General features: G+C 60.2%; 1 protein-coding gene across 2 annotated transcripts in view; it reads left to right on the forward strand.

Annotated features, from left to right (window-relative positions):
• The window catches only part of NUP210 (nucleoporin 210), an 88944-nt gene that overhangs the window by 11075 nt on the left and 60493 nt on the right, over positions 1-17376 (forward strand). For both annotated transcript variants that reach the window (XM_072941945.1, XM_072941946.1), the window contains exons 2-6: positions 1622-1758; positions 3042-3173; positions 6730-6826; positions 9465-9615; positions 13476-13608. In XM_072941945.1, coding sequence (XP_072798046.1) covers positions 1622-1758; positions 3042-3173; positions 6730-6826; positions 9465-9615; positions 13476-13608 — 650 coding nt within the window. The remainder of the gene's footprint in view (positions 1-1621; positions 1759-3041; positions 3174-6729; positions 6827-9464; positions 9616-13475; positions 13609-17376) is intronic.

The following is a 17376-nucleotide window of genomic DNA, read 5'->3' on the forward strand; positions in this document are numbered from 1 at the left end:
GTCGGTGCGGGACCTCGCTAACCTGAGACACCAGTGTACTCACCGGGTTCTTCTCTGTCCCTGGAGCGATGCCGTGTTTGTCTCCTTGGTCTGCTGCGATCTGTGTGCTTTTCCTGTTTTGTTCCCGTTTCCACGTCAGGTGTGTGTGTGCACACGTGCACATGTTGGGGGATGTCTGACGCCCCTTGAAATGATCTTGGAGCAACAGAGCTGCTGCAGGTGATGGCCTGCTGCAAGGCGCGTGTCCCCTCTTCACTGGCTGCGTGTTCCTGTCCCTTTGTTGTCTCCCTGAGTCGCCGAAATGCCCTTTTCTCAGAGGACGTCTCCCTGGGAGGGGCCGCAGTGCACTTCCCTGGGGCTCACGTGTCTTTCCTTCACCGTAGGGGAGGTCTGGTCTCAGAGTAGAGACCTTGGTCTGTCTCTGGGTGCGTGCCCACGGCGTTAGTGTCACCGAGCATCCTTGGTGTGCTCGGAGAGGCTGCTGTGCCTCCCTGGCCCGGGAACGCGCGACCTCGACTTGGATGGAGGTGTCAGTTTGGGTGTGTTTCACACCGTTGGTTTTTTAACACCAGGTTGTTATGGCCAGTTTCCTTCTGAATAACTGAGACACTGATGTGAGTCAAAGCACCGGGAGGGGCGGCCGCAAGGACCCCGTGCGGGGTGGGCATGCACCTTCGCTGCGTCCCTCCCACCGCGAGCTCACTGGGCACAGCACCGCGCTCTGCTCTGTGAGGTGAGAATCCGATGAGAATGTTCGCCTGCTCAGGAGGGTCCGGTAGCTTGTCATCGGCCTCAGTAAAACTGAGTGCCTCACTGTGGCCTCTGGTGCTCCCTGACCTCCACAGCCCCATCTCCTGACCTCTGCCCCCATTTCCTTGAGTCCCAGGCCTCAGATGGCACTGGCCTCCCTGTTCTTGGGGCTGCCGGCTGCTCCCGACCTGAGGCCCCTGCCTGAAACACCAGGTCTTTGGGTAGTGTTCACTGGGGGCCGCCCTTGGAGGAGCTCCGCGAGCAGCGTGTGCCACGACACCAGGGTCCCTGCCCGCCGCGCGCTTCTGTGCGCCCGGCTCCCTCCGCCGTTACCACCATGTGCTAGACGAGGAACCTCCCGTCTGCTGCGTTCTCCAGCCCAGGACTCCGTGGGGAGCCATCTCACGAACTTCGTGGCCCATCTGTGCATTTACCTTCCGCCTTGCCGTGACGCTGGCCCCGAGCGCGCCGGCCGGGGCTCTAGTTCCCACCCCGTCGGGGAGCCCCGCGTTGCGTGGAGCCCGCTGGGGCCGCAGGAGGCGGGTACTCGGCCGGCCGTCCTCTCCAGGGCCGCGGGCAGTGCCCCCGCTGGTAGAGTCACTTCCCTCCCACTCTGCGGACGCGTCTTGTCGGGCGACTGCTGGACCCGGAGGCGTCCCCCAGAGTCCAGGACAATGTTTGAGGCCCCCGGTGGGTCGTGCGGGGAGGTCCACGCGCTCCGGAGGTCGTGCTCCTGTTGGAGGGGCCTCGGCACAGCCTCCCTCCTCCCCTGGGTCTGAAGCCGGGGGAGACGGCCCACTCTGTCCTGAGGGTCGGGGCCGCAGCCCCGACTTCCGGTCCCAGAGAGTGAATCCTCGTCTTCTCGCCGCAGGTCGTCCACCCGGCCGGAGGTGGCCAGCATCGAGCCGCTGGGCCCAGGAGAGCAGCAGTGCTCCCGGAAGGCGGTGGTGCAGGCCCGCCTGTCCCAGCCCGCGCGCCTGACCAGCATCGTCTTCGCAGAGGACATCAGTAAGCGCTTCCGGGGCCCGGGCGGGGACGGGGGACGCCCCACTGAGCCCTGGGGCCACGGGGTGGGGGTGGGGGGTGCCGCAGAGCCCAGGCTGGGCTTTCCTTTGTTGGGTGGGAGGACGCCCACAGGAGGGGGACACCGAGCGAGCCGCACACCCTTGGTGCCTCCTGCCAGCACCTTGTGCTGTTTCCCTCCCGAGGGGCAGTTTTCACGTCTGAGTTACCGTCTGTTCCCCAAGTCCCTCTTAGCAGGCATCGGTTCAGAATGAAGAAAGTTGTGCAGCCTTTCATGTCCCCATATATAGTTGACCGTGTTATTATCATCAAAAGCTAAAAAACCATTTTCTGTCGTGTTTCCCCCCACTTAACATGATAGGCAACACTCCCCGTTTTATTATAAAATTGTATTTTTAACGGCTGAACTGTGTTCTTAACGAGAGGCTGTGCTGTAAGCAGTCCCTTCTGTGGGACGTTTACATTGTTGTCAAATGTTTGTTTTGGTGCCACATAGAGAGATGAATATTTTTATACAGAGAACAATTTGGGGCTCTTTCAGGCTATTTCCTGCCACGAATAGATTCCCAGCTTCACTGGGTTGCAGCATCCGGGTATTTTTAAAGCTTTTGGTCAGGGGCTGAGTCGCTGTCTCACAGAGTTAAGAGCACACAGTTATTTTTTATGGCACCTGGAGATGCTCGGAATGATTTTGTGTCACGTGCTGTTATGTTTACACCTGAGAATTCTCCAGGTAATGCCACTGACGTATCGTATTGATGAAGCAAATAAAAAAACTCCACGTGTACCTGCACATGCTCGGGATAGTCTGGTGCAAAGACACCAGTGTACACAGGCATGTGCAAACACGCAGACTCCGGGTGTAATTTCCTGATCTCTGTGCGGGGGCTGGCGTTCAGAAGGGCCGCGTCCTTCCAGACGCTAGCGTACCACACCAGAGCCCTCCTCATAGAGCTCAGTGCTTACACCCCTGACAAAACTAGAAATTCTTGGAAGAGGGTTTTGCACGCAGCTTTAATGCTGGTGCTCACGATGGAAAAGTACAGGACGGGTGACTGGTGCCCCAGAAGCCATCTATCCTGGACGCTGAGCTGACCACCAGGCGTGGCTCCTGAGGATTGACTGGTTCTTCCAGCCCTGTCTTGTGGGGGTGGCTTTGTTGGTTGCCCTGGTCTTTGCTGAAGCCTGAGGCCACCTGACGTGTGAGGCCCTGGAGGTGGGGTGGCTGTCAGGGCACCGCCCGCTGAGCCTCCTGCCCGCCCCTCCAGCCACCGGCCAGGTCCTGCGCTGTGATGCCATTGTGGACCTCATCCACGGCATCCAGATCGTCTCCACCACCCGCGAGCTCTACCTGGAGGACTCGCCACTGGAGCTGAAGATCCAGGCCCTGGACTCTGAAGGTGAGGCTGGCGGCCGGCGGGCCGTGTGTCTGCCACCCCTCGTGGGCGGCCTGCTCACCTCCCGCGGGGGGTCTGCTCCGGCCGGGACGGCAACACAGGAGAGGGTGGGACCACCTGTGAGGGATGCCAGGCCCCTGGTGGCATCGAGGTCTCACCTGCTTCTCATGTGCGCTGGCCTTGGCTGTAAGACCTGTGCAGGGACCAGCAGGGTTGAGCGTGTCTTTGGGAAGCCGGCGATGGGGGCTGGGAGGGGCTCCAGGGGTCGCTGTGCTGGAAAGCAGAGGCACTGGAGGCTGGGTGGCTTCCTGGTCCAGACCGCGGAGTGGAGGTGGGTGTTGGGGGCTGGGACACGTCTCTGCTGCTGGCCCCACGCACCATCTTTCACTTTTTGTTGTTTGCTCTTAGAAATGTTTATGTTAAAAGAAAGAAACTCTAGCTCCACCCTTCTCTTCTTAATAGAGTATCAGCTCATTCCAGGCTGGGACCCTCCTTGGAAGACTGTCCTGGCTGTAGCCTGACCTCTTGGTAAAGGAGTGAATGGAAGTTTGTAGGTTAAGACTCTTGTTGAAGAAAGTAGGTCAGGCCAAACATGTCTTTCAGATGAAGGATCTTGCAAAACTTCAAGTCCAAGCCGAATCTCACGTTGTCTGAAGCCTTCCCTGACCGCTCTGGCTCCCCCACCCCTGCTTCTTAAAAAGATTTTTCTAGGTTGGGCTTTCTTGGCCCAGGTAGTATTGGCATTTGGGACCAGATCACTCGTCATGGAGGGAGGCTGTCCAGGACGGTGCAGGGTGTTTAGGAGCATCCCTGGCCTCTACTCACGAGATGCCAGTGGCTCCCCAAGTCGTGACAACCAAAAATGCCTCCAGCCGTTGCCCCGTGTCCCTGGGGGCAGAGCCAGCGCCGTGGGGCGTCTGTCAGAGCCCTCCTCCCTCTGTGTGCTTGTTCTTCTGCTCAGCCGCCTGGCTTCTCTGGGGTGCCCTCTGATCTGCGACCCTGAGACAGTGTTGCTTACCCAGTCGTAAGGGCCTGGAGAGGGTGTGTGGAGGGCTCGGCCCCGCCGGGCTTGGGTGCGCGTGGGTGCTCAGCAGGCCAGGTGCTGATGGAGCACGTGCTGCCACCGGGGTTCTACCAAGTCCTGGATTCTGCCAGGTCCTGGGTTCTGCTGGGTCCTGGGGTGCTGCCGTGGGGAGCCCTGGGCCTGTGCCCCCAGAATCTCAGGCCGGGTGGGGGTGCATGTGTAGATCAGGTCCCACATGCATCCCAGCAGGTGCTGTTTGTAATCGTGTTGGGTGCGACGTGTGGCGGGACCACAGGTGGGAGGAGCGACCCCAGGGAGCTTGGAGGCGGGGTGTGGAGGTCAGAGGTCAGGGCAGGTTCCTAGAAGCCGAGGTGTTTGACTGAGCCTCGAGGGGCTTGGGATCTACCAGGTGGGGAACGCTCTCTCATCCTGGACAGGCCCGGGATCCAGGGTGTGAAAGGGCCTCGGGTCAGAGTGGGCTTTGCGCCTGGTCTTAAAGCAGAGAGCGCCGAGGAGGGGTCTGTGCAGTGAGGTGACGGGGGCTCGTGTGCAGGACCTGGGGTCATGGGCTGTTCTCGGGAAAGGAAGACAAAAGTTCGAGGCAATGCTGGCTCCAGGCACTCTCTGAGCCCCTCACACATCCTGACTCGTTTCACGTCCAAGTGAGGGCCTGGGGCACAGAGGGAACACACACATACACACACGGGCACACGTGTGTACACATGTGTACACACGGATACACACATACACGCCACTACACGTTAGCAAAGCAGCTGATATTTGTAATTATTTTCTGTTCCGTACCTCTCTGCCACATGTATTTATCTTCCAAATTCATTCCTTTAAAGAAAAAATTAATCCTTTGAAGAAGTTAAACCTCCCTCCATGTGCACACAGGTACACACAGATACACACACACACAGTCACACACACGGGGCACCTTTCTCTCTCCGCCAGCAAGCTTAGCACTCAGACAGAGTTGGAATCACTTCTTTCCTTTTTGGGCGCTGGACTTTGGGCCTGGCGTTCAGTATGTTGAATTGCTCAATGTTTTTCTGTTGCTCTCCTGGGACAGGACGCGGGGGGCACCCTCGGGGGACTGGACTTTCCTCGTTCACATGAACGCTTGGCACGCAGCAGGTCCAGTAGCTGCTTTGGGAATGGACAAGGCAACCCTCAGGCGGAGGATGGCTGGCCCGCCCCTGCCCCTCGCCCAGGCCTGCAGCCCCGCCAGACGGGCAGGTCTTGGAGCCTGCTGTGTTTGTAATCATGTGCCTCACACACCAGCCACTCTGGGAAGTCACTGTAAGGAGCTCTACCGGCTCCTGTGGTTTTATTTCGTCACCAGAAGTCAGGGCCAGCCTCACGCCAGGCCCTGGGCCGGCTCTAACGCTCCACTGCTGCGTCTTGAAGTTTAATAGGTTCGCCTTGGGACTTGCGTTTGGTGAGCAGGCCTGATGGGCCCGTGGAGCAGGCCCTGGGCCTCGGAGCCGCAGTGATCTGAGGTCCCGCTTCCCTGCCACCCCTCTGCCTCCTAGGAGGGTCCTCGGCCACTTGCGCCCGACCCCTTGTGTCCCGGGCCCAGCCTGGTCTCTCCTCCCTATCCTTGCCCCGTGACCATGGCCACTTTCCGTCCCCCGTGGTGGTCTGGCTGGGTGCACGCGCTCCAGGGTATGTTGGGGCGGAGTGTGGTGGAGGGCTGGCCACACAGGGAATGTCTGCATTTTGGCCAGAGTGAGCCTCTCCCCACCCTCATCTAGCTTCTAGCACGTCCTGTGTGTGGTCTCCGAGAGGCTCCGCGTGCGGGTCAGCGGGGAGACAGGAGAGGGGCCTGACCTTGGGTTCCGCAGAGCCCGCTCCAGCTGGGCTGCAGTGTGTCCGTCAGCGGCTGGCAGGAGGGGACCCTGGCTTCTGCACTGAATTTCTGGTCGTTTCCCAATCAGCAGCTGTGAAGGTGTTTATGGAGTGTTTAGACCTACCCTCAGTCCTGTTCCTGCAAGAATCATGGCCCAGTTACCTGCTGGGCCCCGGTGGTTCTGACATCTGGTCCCAGGACCTCGGAGCTGAGGCCGGTGGTGCGAGGTCCCACCCCTCCACCCTGGGACCAGGCTCTCCGTGTCTCGGGGAGGAGACGAGCTAGGCACGTGAAGCCAGACAGTGGGGTTCTGCACCTCATCCCTCAGTTTCTTTCCCAGCACAGGGGCGTGGGGGCGGGATGAATGGCTCGGTCTTGGGAGCCACCGCATAAACTGTGGAGTCCGTGCCGACTGGGGGTGACGTACGCGCGGTTAGGAGGTGTGGTGGGAAGGACATGGTATTCACCTGGGGCAGGCCTGGGCTCTGGGCACCCAGCCCCTCATGGTCAGGTGACCTGTCACGGTCAGGTGACGCATGGCAGTCAGGGGACCCAGACCCTCTAGGCCTCATTCCTCCCCTGCTCAGAGGGAGGTGAGCCCCTGCAGGCTGCATGTGTTACCGCCCCCTCCTCTGGTCCCGGGGAGTTAACTCGGGTGCCTCCCCTATCTGCTCCTCCAGGAAACACGTTCAGCACCCTGGCCGGGCTGGTGTTTGACTGGACAATCGTGAAGGACCCAGAGGCTGACGGGTACTCGGACTCGCACAACGCGCTGCGGTAAGAGGTGCCTGCCTTTGCTGGCAGTGGGGAGGGCTGTCGCCTGGCGCGTGTGGGCTGCGGGCTTCCATCATCATCATGACGTCCCCGTGACGATTCCCGGGTCCCGGCCAACATCCCCGAGACCGATTAGGGAAAAGCGTCCGGCTTACACAGCCGTGCAGGCCCCTCGCCCCTGCTGCCGCCCGCCCGGGCTGTGTGCCGCGGAGAATGGTTGAGGAGGCCGAAGAGGAGACTTGTCTAGGTACCGGGAGCTGGTGGGGGTGCAGGCGAAGGGCCATGTGGCCCCAGCATGCGGGTGACCCAGGGAACACAGCTCTGGCTGAGAGGACCTTCCATCAGGGACACCCCTCCCGGCGCATGAGCCCGTCTTCCCCGGCCTGGGGGCACAGATGGACTCCTTGTGAGGTGGACTCATTACCTGTCTTGACCCTGCCAATCCTCCCAGCAGCCGCGTGGGCTTCCGTACCGCGCCCACCTGCCTCGGGTCAGTAAGGCGCGGAGCTAGGTCTGCAGGCGTCCTCCCTGTGCCAATGACCGGTGACTGCCGCCAGCCCCTCCTGGCTGTTCAGCGTCAGCACGGGAGAATGAGAGGTTCAAATCCCTGATGCACGGCCTGTGGCCAGGGTTACCACATGCCAGGCAGTGCAGACGTGTGCCTCCGTCAGCAGAAGGCTCTGCTGGCCAGTGCGGGGCAGACCCGAGGGCTAGGCTTACGTCCCCTGCCAGGCCGCGTTGCCTCGCGCCGCACCAAGTGAACACTTTGAAGAGCATGCTCCCTGTGTGGGGGGGAAAACATGAGGTTTAAAATTTGCAGCACTTTTCAGCCCACAGAGCAGTTGCGAGAGCAGTGCAAAAAGTGGATCCCCGAACCGTCGGCGAGCAGGCGGCCCGCCCACTGCCCGTGAGCCCGGCTGTCTTGGTGTGTGCCGACTGCCTCTGAGGGCGCTTCCTGCGTAGCCACCATGCAGTCTTTAGGGTCAGGAGATTAACAATGAGGCCTGTCGTCCTCGGGGCTCGTTGCAGTTTGCCATTTTGTCCCAATTGTGTTGTTTGTAGCAAAACACCCAGCCCAGCGTCCCCTGCTGCGCGTTGCCCTGTCTCTCGGGCTCTGTCAGCCTGGAACAGGCGCCTGGTCCTTCTCTGACCTGTGGGACTGGACACTCGCGAGGGCTGTAGTCCGCTTATCTTACAGAACCTCCCCCAGCGCGGTTCCTCTGGCGCTCCTCCCGCCAGGCCCAGCGCCGCGTCCTTGTGGGAATACCGCAGAGGGACCGCCTGCTTTCTCGTTCCATCGTGTCACGCTGCTGCTGGTCCCTGCTGGTGCTGTTCACTCATCACTGGGTGGGGTGGTGGCTGCCAGGTGTCCCCCGTGAAGTCGCTTTCTTACCCCCTTGCAATTGATAAGTAGTTGCACTTCTGAGAGTCCAGCCCGGGGCTCCAGGAGACGTCCGGGCTCAGCTCACAGCCATTTCCACCCTCATGCCCCGGGGCTGTGCGAGCCAGCTTGCCCTCCTGGGTCCAAGCCCTCCTGGGGGCTGGACTGTCAGCCTGTCTCCTGGATGAGTGCGGGGGTTTCTGGTGTCTCACTGAGCAGGGACTGCCGGCTTTAGGTCAAAGAGGCCTGGATTCCGGCCCTGGCCTGGTAATGTCCCTGCGTCAGGGACGGTCACCCGCTGAGCAGAGGGCGGAGGCGTTGTGCCCACCTGAGGGTGACGGGGTGGCCGGCATGTTGGCCGGGTGAGAGCCCCGCTCTGGGCCCGGCACACACTAGACGCTCAGGGGATGCTGGCTGCCCACCCCCTGCCCTGCTGCCCACGCCGCCAGGCCTGTTTCCCGCCACGACAGCCCCCTGAGCCTCCAAGCACTCAGTACACGAGCTGAATGCTGACTGGAATCCAAGACGCGTTGGAACCAGAGTCCTGGATTTTCATTAACTTCAGCGTCTGACCCTCTGGGAAGCTGGGTGAGGAAATAAATCACCACGAAGCACAGCGCCCGGCAGGTCCTGGAGAGAATGAAAGCGCGTCTGATGGATTGCTCTCGCTGGGCAGAAGGGGACTTACGCGTAAATCGCCGGCTGCCGGGGAGAGCCTGCGTCCAGAGCCCCTCAGGCCGGCCCTGCTTACCAGCTCGCGCTCCGGGAGGCCCACCCCACCTGACCTGGGCTCCCCTACCCCAGCCGAGCCCCAGGGAGGTGGGGTGTGACGTGACCCCCTCTTCCTGACACTGGAGAGGGAAGGCGTTGAGTAGCTTCCCAGACAACGGAGCTGGCCGAGGGGCGGGGCTGGGACCGGCGGGGAGTCCGGGAGGCCGTGGGCTTGCTTCCCGGCTTCCGTGACCCCCCCCACACCTGTGAGGCTGAAGCCTCTTGATTGAGTGGGTGGTCCTCCTGTTTCAGTGCCTGCATTTCATCATGATCGCAGTTGGATTTTTACAAAATGCAGATCCCCAGGCTTCGTGCAGACCGAGGGCGGCCTGGCACTGAGAGTCTGCACGTCTCGCAGGGACGCTGGCAGCTCTGATGCCAGGAGCTGCAGGAACACGTTTCGAAGCGGCTCTGACTAGGGCCGCGAGGGGGTGAGAGTGCAGGTTCCTGGGCTCCGCACAGCGGGCTGACCGCATGCTCCCTTTCCAGCATCCTGACTTTCCTGGAGTCTACCTACATACCCCCCTCCTACATCTCAGAGATGGAGAAGGCGGCCAAGCAGGGGGACACCATCCTGGTGTCCGGGATGAAGACCGGGAGCTCCAAGCTGAAGGCGCGGATCCAGGAGGCCGTGTACAAGGTGGGTGGGGGGCGGGGGCCACCCTGGGCTCTGGGGGTGGGATCTGCGCGGACCCTGGGCTTCTGCCAGGGCAGCGAGATGCCCCACCACGGGCGTTTCCCTGTTCGTGCAGTGGCAGCTTCGGGCGGTGATGTGTACCTCTGTCCGTCTGTCTGGTGAGAGCCACGGCCCAGGGAGAGGTGGCCGGGTGCCAGGGTGCCGTCTCGCAGGCGCAGGTGCCTTCCCCGCCCGCAGTGTCCGGGGAGCCGGGAGCAGTGGGACCGGTGTCGACTATCTTGTTTCCAGCGCTCGCCCCGGGCCTGGTGTGGGGACACATCTGAGCCTTTGGGCTCCCGGAGGCCTGGCCGTCTCACCCGGGCCCCAGTTTGAGTCCTGACACTGATTGCTGGGTGGCCCCATATGTGGAGGGCTCCAGTCACCCCCAGGCTTCACCGCAGCTGCTTCTCCATCAACGCCCCATTTTGCAGGGAGGGTGAGTCGGGTGGCAGGAGAGGACAGTGAGGAGTGAGGTAGCCAAGGCCCGGTTCCTGCCTGGTTTTTGTGAGCGCAGGTCTACCCTGGCCCGGCCTCCCTTGGAGCTGCAGACCCGGGTCTTCTTCCCGTTTGCCTGGTTCCTGGAGCCCTGGGGGCAGGCGGGGGTGGGGAGGTGGGAGTTTGCGGCACAGCGTCTGCTGATTACTTTCCAGAGTGATGGACAGGTGGAGTCCTCTGCAGAGCCACCCTCTTCAGTGGTCTGGCCGCAGTCTGGGGGTCCTGGAGGGTCGGCCTGGGGCAGCCGTCTCGGGGGGGGGGGTCCCGCCGCGTGGCTGGGATCACAGAGAGTTTGTCTCTGTGGGTTCTGGGCCCGTCCGGCCCCTCTGAGCTGCAGGGGCGCCTTGTCCTGCCTGTGCGGCGGGGAGGCTCCCTGGCCCAGGGTGGTGCCCTGTGTGGTGGTTGTTCCCTTTCTAACACGTCAAGGATACTGTGTGACTGACTGGATTCTTTGTGTTGGGGTATGACTGACGCCCAGCATGGCACCAGTTCCAGGCCTGCAGCGTCACGTTTCAGTGTGTGTAAATCCTGTGAAAAGGTCACAACACGTCTGGTTAACAGTCATCACTCCACGCAGTTACGATTTTTTTTTCTTGTGATGAGAAGGTTTAAGATTTATTCCCTTAGCAGCTTTCAAATATGCACCAGTGTTGTTCACCGCAGTCACCAGGCTGTGCCTTGCGCCCCCAGGGCTTACCTACCCTGTAACTGGAAATTTGCAGCTTTTGGCCCTCCCCACCCATTTTGGGCCACCACTCATCTGTTCTGTGTCTGTGAGCTCGGGTTCTTTGGTTTGGTTTTGCCTTTTTGATTCCAGGCGTAGGTGAGATTATATGGTGTTTGCCTTCCGGTGTCTCAAAGGGGAGGACCTCAGTCAGCACGCAGACCCAGGCTGGTTAGAGGTCAGACCCTCAGACAGCAGCTTTTAAAGGAGGCACGTGTGCCCAGTCCTGCAGGAGCCAGGAGACCTGGAGGTGTCCCGTGGGCGGCAGTCCCCAGACTAGGCCTCCAGACAGGTGTCCAGGCTCCTTTCTGGGAGATGCCAGTGAGCTGGAGCGAGGCAGCGGGAGGCTGCCGGGGCAGCACCCTGGGCCTCCGTCCCCTGAGAGCCCCTCTGCGGCCCCACCTGTGGACAGCCCTGAAGTGTGCCCCCCGGGCCAAAGCCTCTCTCTAGCAGGGGGGCCTCTTGCACGTCGGTCTGCTGTGTGTCAGTCTGCTGTGCGTGCAGCGCATGGGGGCGGTGGCCCGCCAAGCCCTGCCTCTGTTACAGGCACATTACAGCAAAACAAGCCCCCGGCCACCAGGGGGCCTTTCCGGGGCAGCCGCTGCAGGGCTGCGGGCACCAGGTGTACACCCCGGTCCTAGACACGAGTGAGAACCCCGCTCTGGGAGATGCCGTGCTCTGGGGCGCGGGGAGGAGTGCTGCCCCCGGGTCTGGGAGGGTGTAGGTCAGCCCTGGACGTGTGTTTCACGGGGGCCACCCCTCTGGTGCAGCCGTGATAATTCGCTAACGGCTCCTTTCCAGAGCAGTGGAGCTTGGGTCTGCGCCCGGGGCCGGGAGCTGGCTAAGAATTCTGTCCTCGTCGGTGCTGGTCCCGCAGGGCCCGTGAGCCTAGGCCCTGCTGGGCACCAGAGCGAGGCATGTAGACGTGTCTCTGGCGGCAGCTGCCAAAGTCAGGGCACCAAGAGGGTCACACGCGCCTCTGTGAGAGGCAGGTGAGCCTGGGTGGTCAGAGGGGGGGTGACAGTTGCACTCACCCACCCAGGAACCTGAGAGCCCCTGCACACCTGCCCCTCTTCGCAGGCAGGCAGGCCTCTTCCTCAGAAAGGCTAGGCGTGTGTCGGTCTGTTGTGCGTGCAGTGCCTGGAGGGGAAGGGGGTTCCTGCTGGGAACTGTCTCTCCAGTTACAGGCGCACAAGCCCCCCGCCCCGAGGGTCCCCAGTGCAAGGTGATGAGGGGTGTTTCCTGGGTGGACAGCTGCAAAGACCAGCTGGAGATGTTAGGGTGGGAGCAGCTGGCGTGTGTGAAGCTCTGGAGCACGGCGGAGGGAGGGCGGGAAGGGGTCCCCTGGCTGGAGCAAGTCCGCGGGGAGATGAGACTCTTTCACGTGCCGTCTGGGCACTTTTCAAGGGCTGCGTCTGTGCTGTGCCCGTCAGAGCCCGCCCTCAGTCCCCACAGCCCCACGGCCCTGGTGGGTGCGCGCCCTGGTGGTCTTCACAGCCAGAGGCTCTGGGGGCTGGTCTCCCAGGGCCTGGTCGGGGTGCCTGGTGTGGGGTGTGAGCCTTTCGCTCCCCGGGGAGCAGCTCCGGGTTGGGGGTCCCTGTGACTGTGGTCTCCACACGGGGTGAGACTGGGTCTCGGTGTCCTGCTCACCTCACGGTGGTTTCTCTCTTGTTTGTCGGGTGTAGAAGGGTCCCCCACCAGTTTTTAGGGTTTTTTGGAGGAAATTGTCCCACACGTAGCTTTAGCTGCCGTGTGTCTGTGGGAAGAGGTGGGCCCGGCGCCCTCCTACGTCCCCATCGGGGACGGGAACCTTTGCGTGCTGTAAGGTTAGGAAACCCATAAGATGTTAGAGCCGGTGTGAAAGGAAATCCAACGAATTCACGCACAAATGCAGAACGGGCCAGCGTCCCCGGGACAGCAAGCGGCGGCACCTCCGCCAGAGGACGGGTGCTTGCGTGTCTGTGGACGAGAACCCTTTGCTCTGCCCGCAGCTCTCTGCAGCTTGCAGGGTCGCCACGCACTCCAGGGCAGTGGGAGGTGCAGCCCCGTGCAGCCTGGCTTCCTGGGGGCGCGCTGGACTTGATATACGGGGTCTGCCTCTGGTGCAGCGTCTCGTGATGCTTCCGGCTGAGGTGGTCGGAGGCCGAGAGGTGGGGGCTGGGAGGGGCCCGGGGCAGGGGCCGAGCGCTCGGCGGGGACGCACGCCCCTCCCCCCTTTTGGGTTTGCCTGCGGTCCCCCCACTTTGCTGCCTTTGGGGTTTTGTGGGTGGAGCCCCACAGCCCCTCGCGGCCCCTGTGTCAGTCGGGATTGCTCCTGGCTCCTTACGTGTCTTTCTGCCTCCTTTAGTTGTAAACTGAGCTACAAGCTCCATGATACACAGTGATGTGCTGGGTCTGCTTTGGCAACGACCTCTGGGCTCTCGCCGGCTATACCCCAAGGGTCCCCTGGGGTTTGGGGGTCCAAGGACGTTGCCTTGTTTTTTTGTCTCTGACTTCCCTGTGCTCATGTGAATGGACCAGAAAGCCCTCAGGATTCTTTCTCTGGCCTCCACCGACCCCCACTGCCGACTCACCTCACCTTTTCCACCCTCTTCCTTGTGCTAAGAACGTACGCGCCGCAGAGGTCAGGCTGCTGATTTTGGAGAACATCCTTCTGAACCCAGCTTACGACGTCTACCTCCTGGTGGGGACATCCATCCGCTACAGGGTGCAGAAGATCAGGCAAGGGAAGATCACAGGTGGGTCCTGGCTCAGCTCTGTGCTCAGGGCAGAGGCCCCCCTTTCCATTATGGTGAGATAGGCGCAACGTAAAATCTACCATTTTACCTGTTTCTAAGTGTTAGTTTTAGTGACGTTGATTACATTTACATTTGTGCAGCCATCGCCACCATCCCTGTCCAGAACACTCTCATCTTCCCAGACTGAAACCCTGTGCCCAGGAAGCACGAGCTCCCCGGCCCGGCCCCCAACACCTACTTTCCGCTGCTGTGACTCTGACTCCTCTCAGGACCTTGTGGGTCGCACAGTGTCTGTCCTTTTGTGTCTGGCTCATTTCACGAGCAGAATGTCCTCGAGCTTCCCCCGTGTTGTCGCATGGTTCAGAATGTCCCTCCTTTTCGCGGCTGAGTAACATTCCGTTGTCGGCAGAGACCACGTCTTGTCTGTTCGTCTGTCGGTGGACGCTTGGGTGTCTGCCTCTTGGCTGTTGTACACGGTGCAGCGGTGAGCTTGGATGTGCGCACGTCTCTCCCAGACCTTGGTTTCAAACCTTTTGGGTTTATATCTCTTTGTTTTAAGAATGTCAGAAGCCGTGAGCTTCATGTTGGACTGGGTTTTGCCGCTGGTCTGCCCCTGACCGCTGGGCAGCCTTGGCAAGACACTGCCCACCTCCGCTCTGGGGCTCAGTGTCTGTCGGAGCCTTCCTGCCTGCGCCCAGGGCGATGAGTCGGTGGGGGTGGACTTGCTCTGCAAACTCGCGAGCGCACCATACTGGTGTTCTTTCTAAAGCACTGTGGGTGTGATGTATTTCCGATGGTGAGTGTTGCTAATGCAGCCCCAGCCCTCCTAAGAATTACTGTCATTATCATCGTTCTGTTTAGTTTACACACGTTTCAGGGTCGGAGCTCAGGGCGTCAGGGGCCTCAGGACGCTGGGAAGAGAAGGTCGCACTAAGGCCCGAGGGCTTGGACGGCGTCGGGCAGGCGCCTCCCCAGGTGGGGGCTGCTCTGCCTGTGGCGCGGGTACCGGTTAGGACGTGGGTGGGCGCTTCAGCGTCCTAGCATCTTGGGCTTGCTCCATAGATGGGTCTGGAAGTCTGGAGGCAGCGGGTCTGGCCGGTCATTACCGTGTGGCAGGGGCCACAGCCCTGGGGAGGCCACGGAGCCACGGACAGGCCCCTCCTGACTCGGGGCCCAGTTCTCTCCCGCACCAGTGCCCCGCTGAAGGGCAGCAGATGGGGTTTCCCGGGTGTCCCCGTGTGCTGGGCAGGGACAGCACACAGGTGGGATGTGTACGAAGCCAGGCTGGGGTCCTGGCCAGAGCCTGCGTGTACCCCCGACTTCAGGGAAGCAGGTTCTAAAAGCACAGGGGTGGACCCAAGCGTGGCTTCTGGAGACTCTTAGAGGGCAGGCGGCTCGGAGGTGGACTTCTCAGGACACTGACCCAGCGTCCTCAGGAGGAACGCAGCGGGGAAAAGCTGGAGGGCCAGAGGGCGCCAGGTGGGGCCCTTTGGAAATGCAGTGTCACACCTGAGCGCTGTCACGGAGGGCCTCCCACCTGGTGGGGGCAGTGTGGAGACGCCTGGCCGGGACGGGCGTTTTCCGAGTGTCGGACTTCTCACGTAACCCAGCAACATCCTGTTTTACAGATAAGGAAACCGAGTCATAGAACGCCTGACAGTCACAAAACTGTCGGGTCCTTGGCCTTCATCACTCCTGCAGGATCGAGTGTCCCTGACACTGCAGGAAGGAAGAGCAGCTTTCCCTTCTCCTGGGAAAAGGGCAGGTGGTCCCTTTGCGGGAACCAGGGGAGCGGGTGGGGGGGCTGAGGCAGGGCGGTGTGCCCAGACCAGGGAGTTTGGGGGGATTTAATGGAGAGGGCTTAAGAGCCCACCCCAAATCAGTTCGGTCTCATGGCCCAGAGGAACAGCGCATCCCAAGGGACCCGGAGAGCTTTCGGGTTTGGTCACTGCCCTACGGCAGACGTCAAAGAATTGGAGCTCATGAAATATCCCCCCCAGACAGGAGACGGTTAAACTGCCTCCGTTGCATCTGTGGGGTAATGAGATGGAAAATTCCAAAAATAAACACTCCTGTGTGATTGACGGTGCCGGATGCCATGGGGGCTGGAGTGGATTCCAGACGGATGCTTTGTGAGAACCAGAGAGGGGAGGCAGCAAGGGTCCACCCGCCGCGAACAGGACACTCGGGTGGAAACTCGCTGTCCGTGTTTTTAGATGGATTGCTGTGTTTTTTTCTAATTGAAATATAAGTCACGTCACTGTCATTTTTAACAGGCTGCTAGATAGGAAAGTCAGGGGAATGGTGTCGGTACAGGAGAAATGAATTGCAGCGAGCCCGCCTTGCACGGCACCCTGCCCGAGGCTCGAGAGTCACGGGTCAGAGGGCAGTTACCCCAAGTTAGTTCTTCATGTTTTCTGTCAGCCTTTCTTCCTTAAACATGTAATTTTTCTTCTTTGCTTTGCTATTTTCTTCCCCCGTGTGTGTATGTTCTTTTTTTTTTTAATTGAAGTATAGTCATTTTACAATGTTGTGTTAGTTTCACACAACATGGTGTACAGCATAGCGATTCAGTTGTGTGTGTGTGTGTGTGTGTGTATTCCTTTTCATATTCTTTTTCATTACAGGCTGTTACAAGATTGTATATAGTTCCTGCTGCTATACAAGAGGACCTTGTTGTTTATTTTGTATATAGTAGTTAATATCTACAAATCTCGAACTCCCAGTTTATCCCTCCACCCCCAACTTTACCCCCTGGTAACCACAAGTTTTGTTTTCTATGTCTGTGAGTCTGTTTTGTAAATAAGTTCATTTGTGTCATTTTTTTAGATTCCACATATGAGTGGAATCTTTCTCTGTCTTACTTCACTTAGTATGACGATCTCCGGGTCCATCAATGTTGCTGCAAATGGCATTACTTTATTCTTTTTCGTGGCTGAGTAGTATTCCACTGTATAAATGTACCACAGCTTCTTCACTCAGTCGCCTATGGATGGACACTTTGGGCACTTCCATGTCTCGGCTGCTGTTGATAGCGGTGCTCCTCCCACATTGTCATTCCCGACGTCTGCCTTCCTTCCTCTAAGGGGCGGCTTCTTTCTCGCAAGCCCATTTGTGGGGCGCCTGCTCTGTGCCCTCACTGCTGGGGGCCTCAGTGTCAGAGGGCTGCTTGGGTCCCTGGCACTCGGAGCCCAGTGGGGGAGGAAAACAGTCGGTCCAGCGAGGCTCCAGCAGACGCCCTGCGAGCGGAGCAGGTGGCGGAGGAGAGCAGCTTGGCTGGAGGCGGGGTGTGTGTGATGCTGGCGGGGCCATGTTCCCACGGGCACAAGCCTCCCTCAGTCCTCAGTCTGCTGATGCTGGGGTTGTAGACCTGACTGGCTCAGTAACCAAGTTATTAGACAGAACAAGATGTGGGAAAGACATGCTGGTCGAGGGAATCGGTGTCTGAAAAGAACTTGAGATTTGGGAAAGGTGGAAATTCCTGGGGTAAATTGTACTGAGGTTTGGAAAACCAGCTGTTTAGATGGGTGTCGGGCTGGGATTCCTGGGTCAAAGACTCAGGTGTGGAAGAACCTGGGACCCAGCGCAGCCTTGAGCCGTGGCTGCCTGGACCTGGGGCCTGCTGGGGCCGGCATGGGCTGGGGCTGGGGGTTCTGGCCGTCAGAACACATCTGGAGGTCAGCCGGGGTTCGGAGGGTCGGAGATCGAGTATGTTGAAGAATGCGGCCTCCTGGCCTGTGGAAGCACCAGGGGGTGCCCTGTGCCCTC

This window comes from Vicugna pacos, chromosome 17 (assembly GCF_048564905.1).
Source record: "Vicugna pacos chromosome 17, VicPac4, whole genome shotgun sequence".
NCBI classification, from domain to species: domain Eukaryota; kingdom Metazoa; phylum Chordata; class Mammalia; order Artiodactyla; family Camelidae; genus Vicugna; species Vicugna pacos.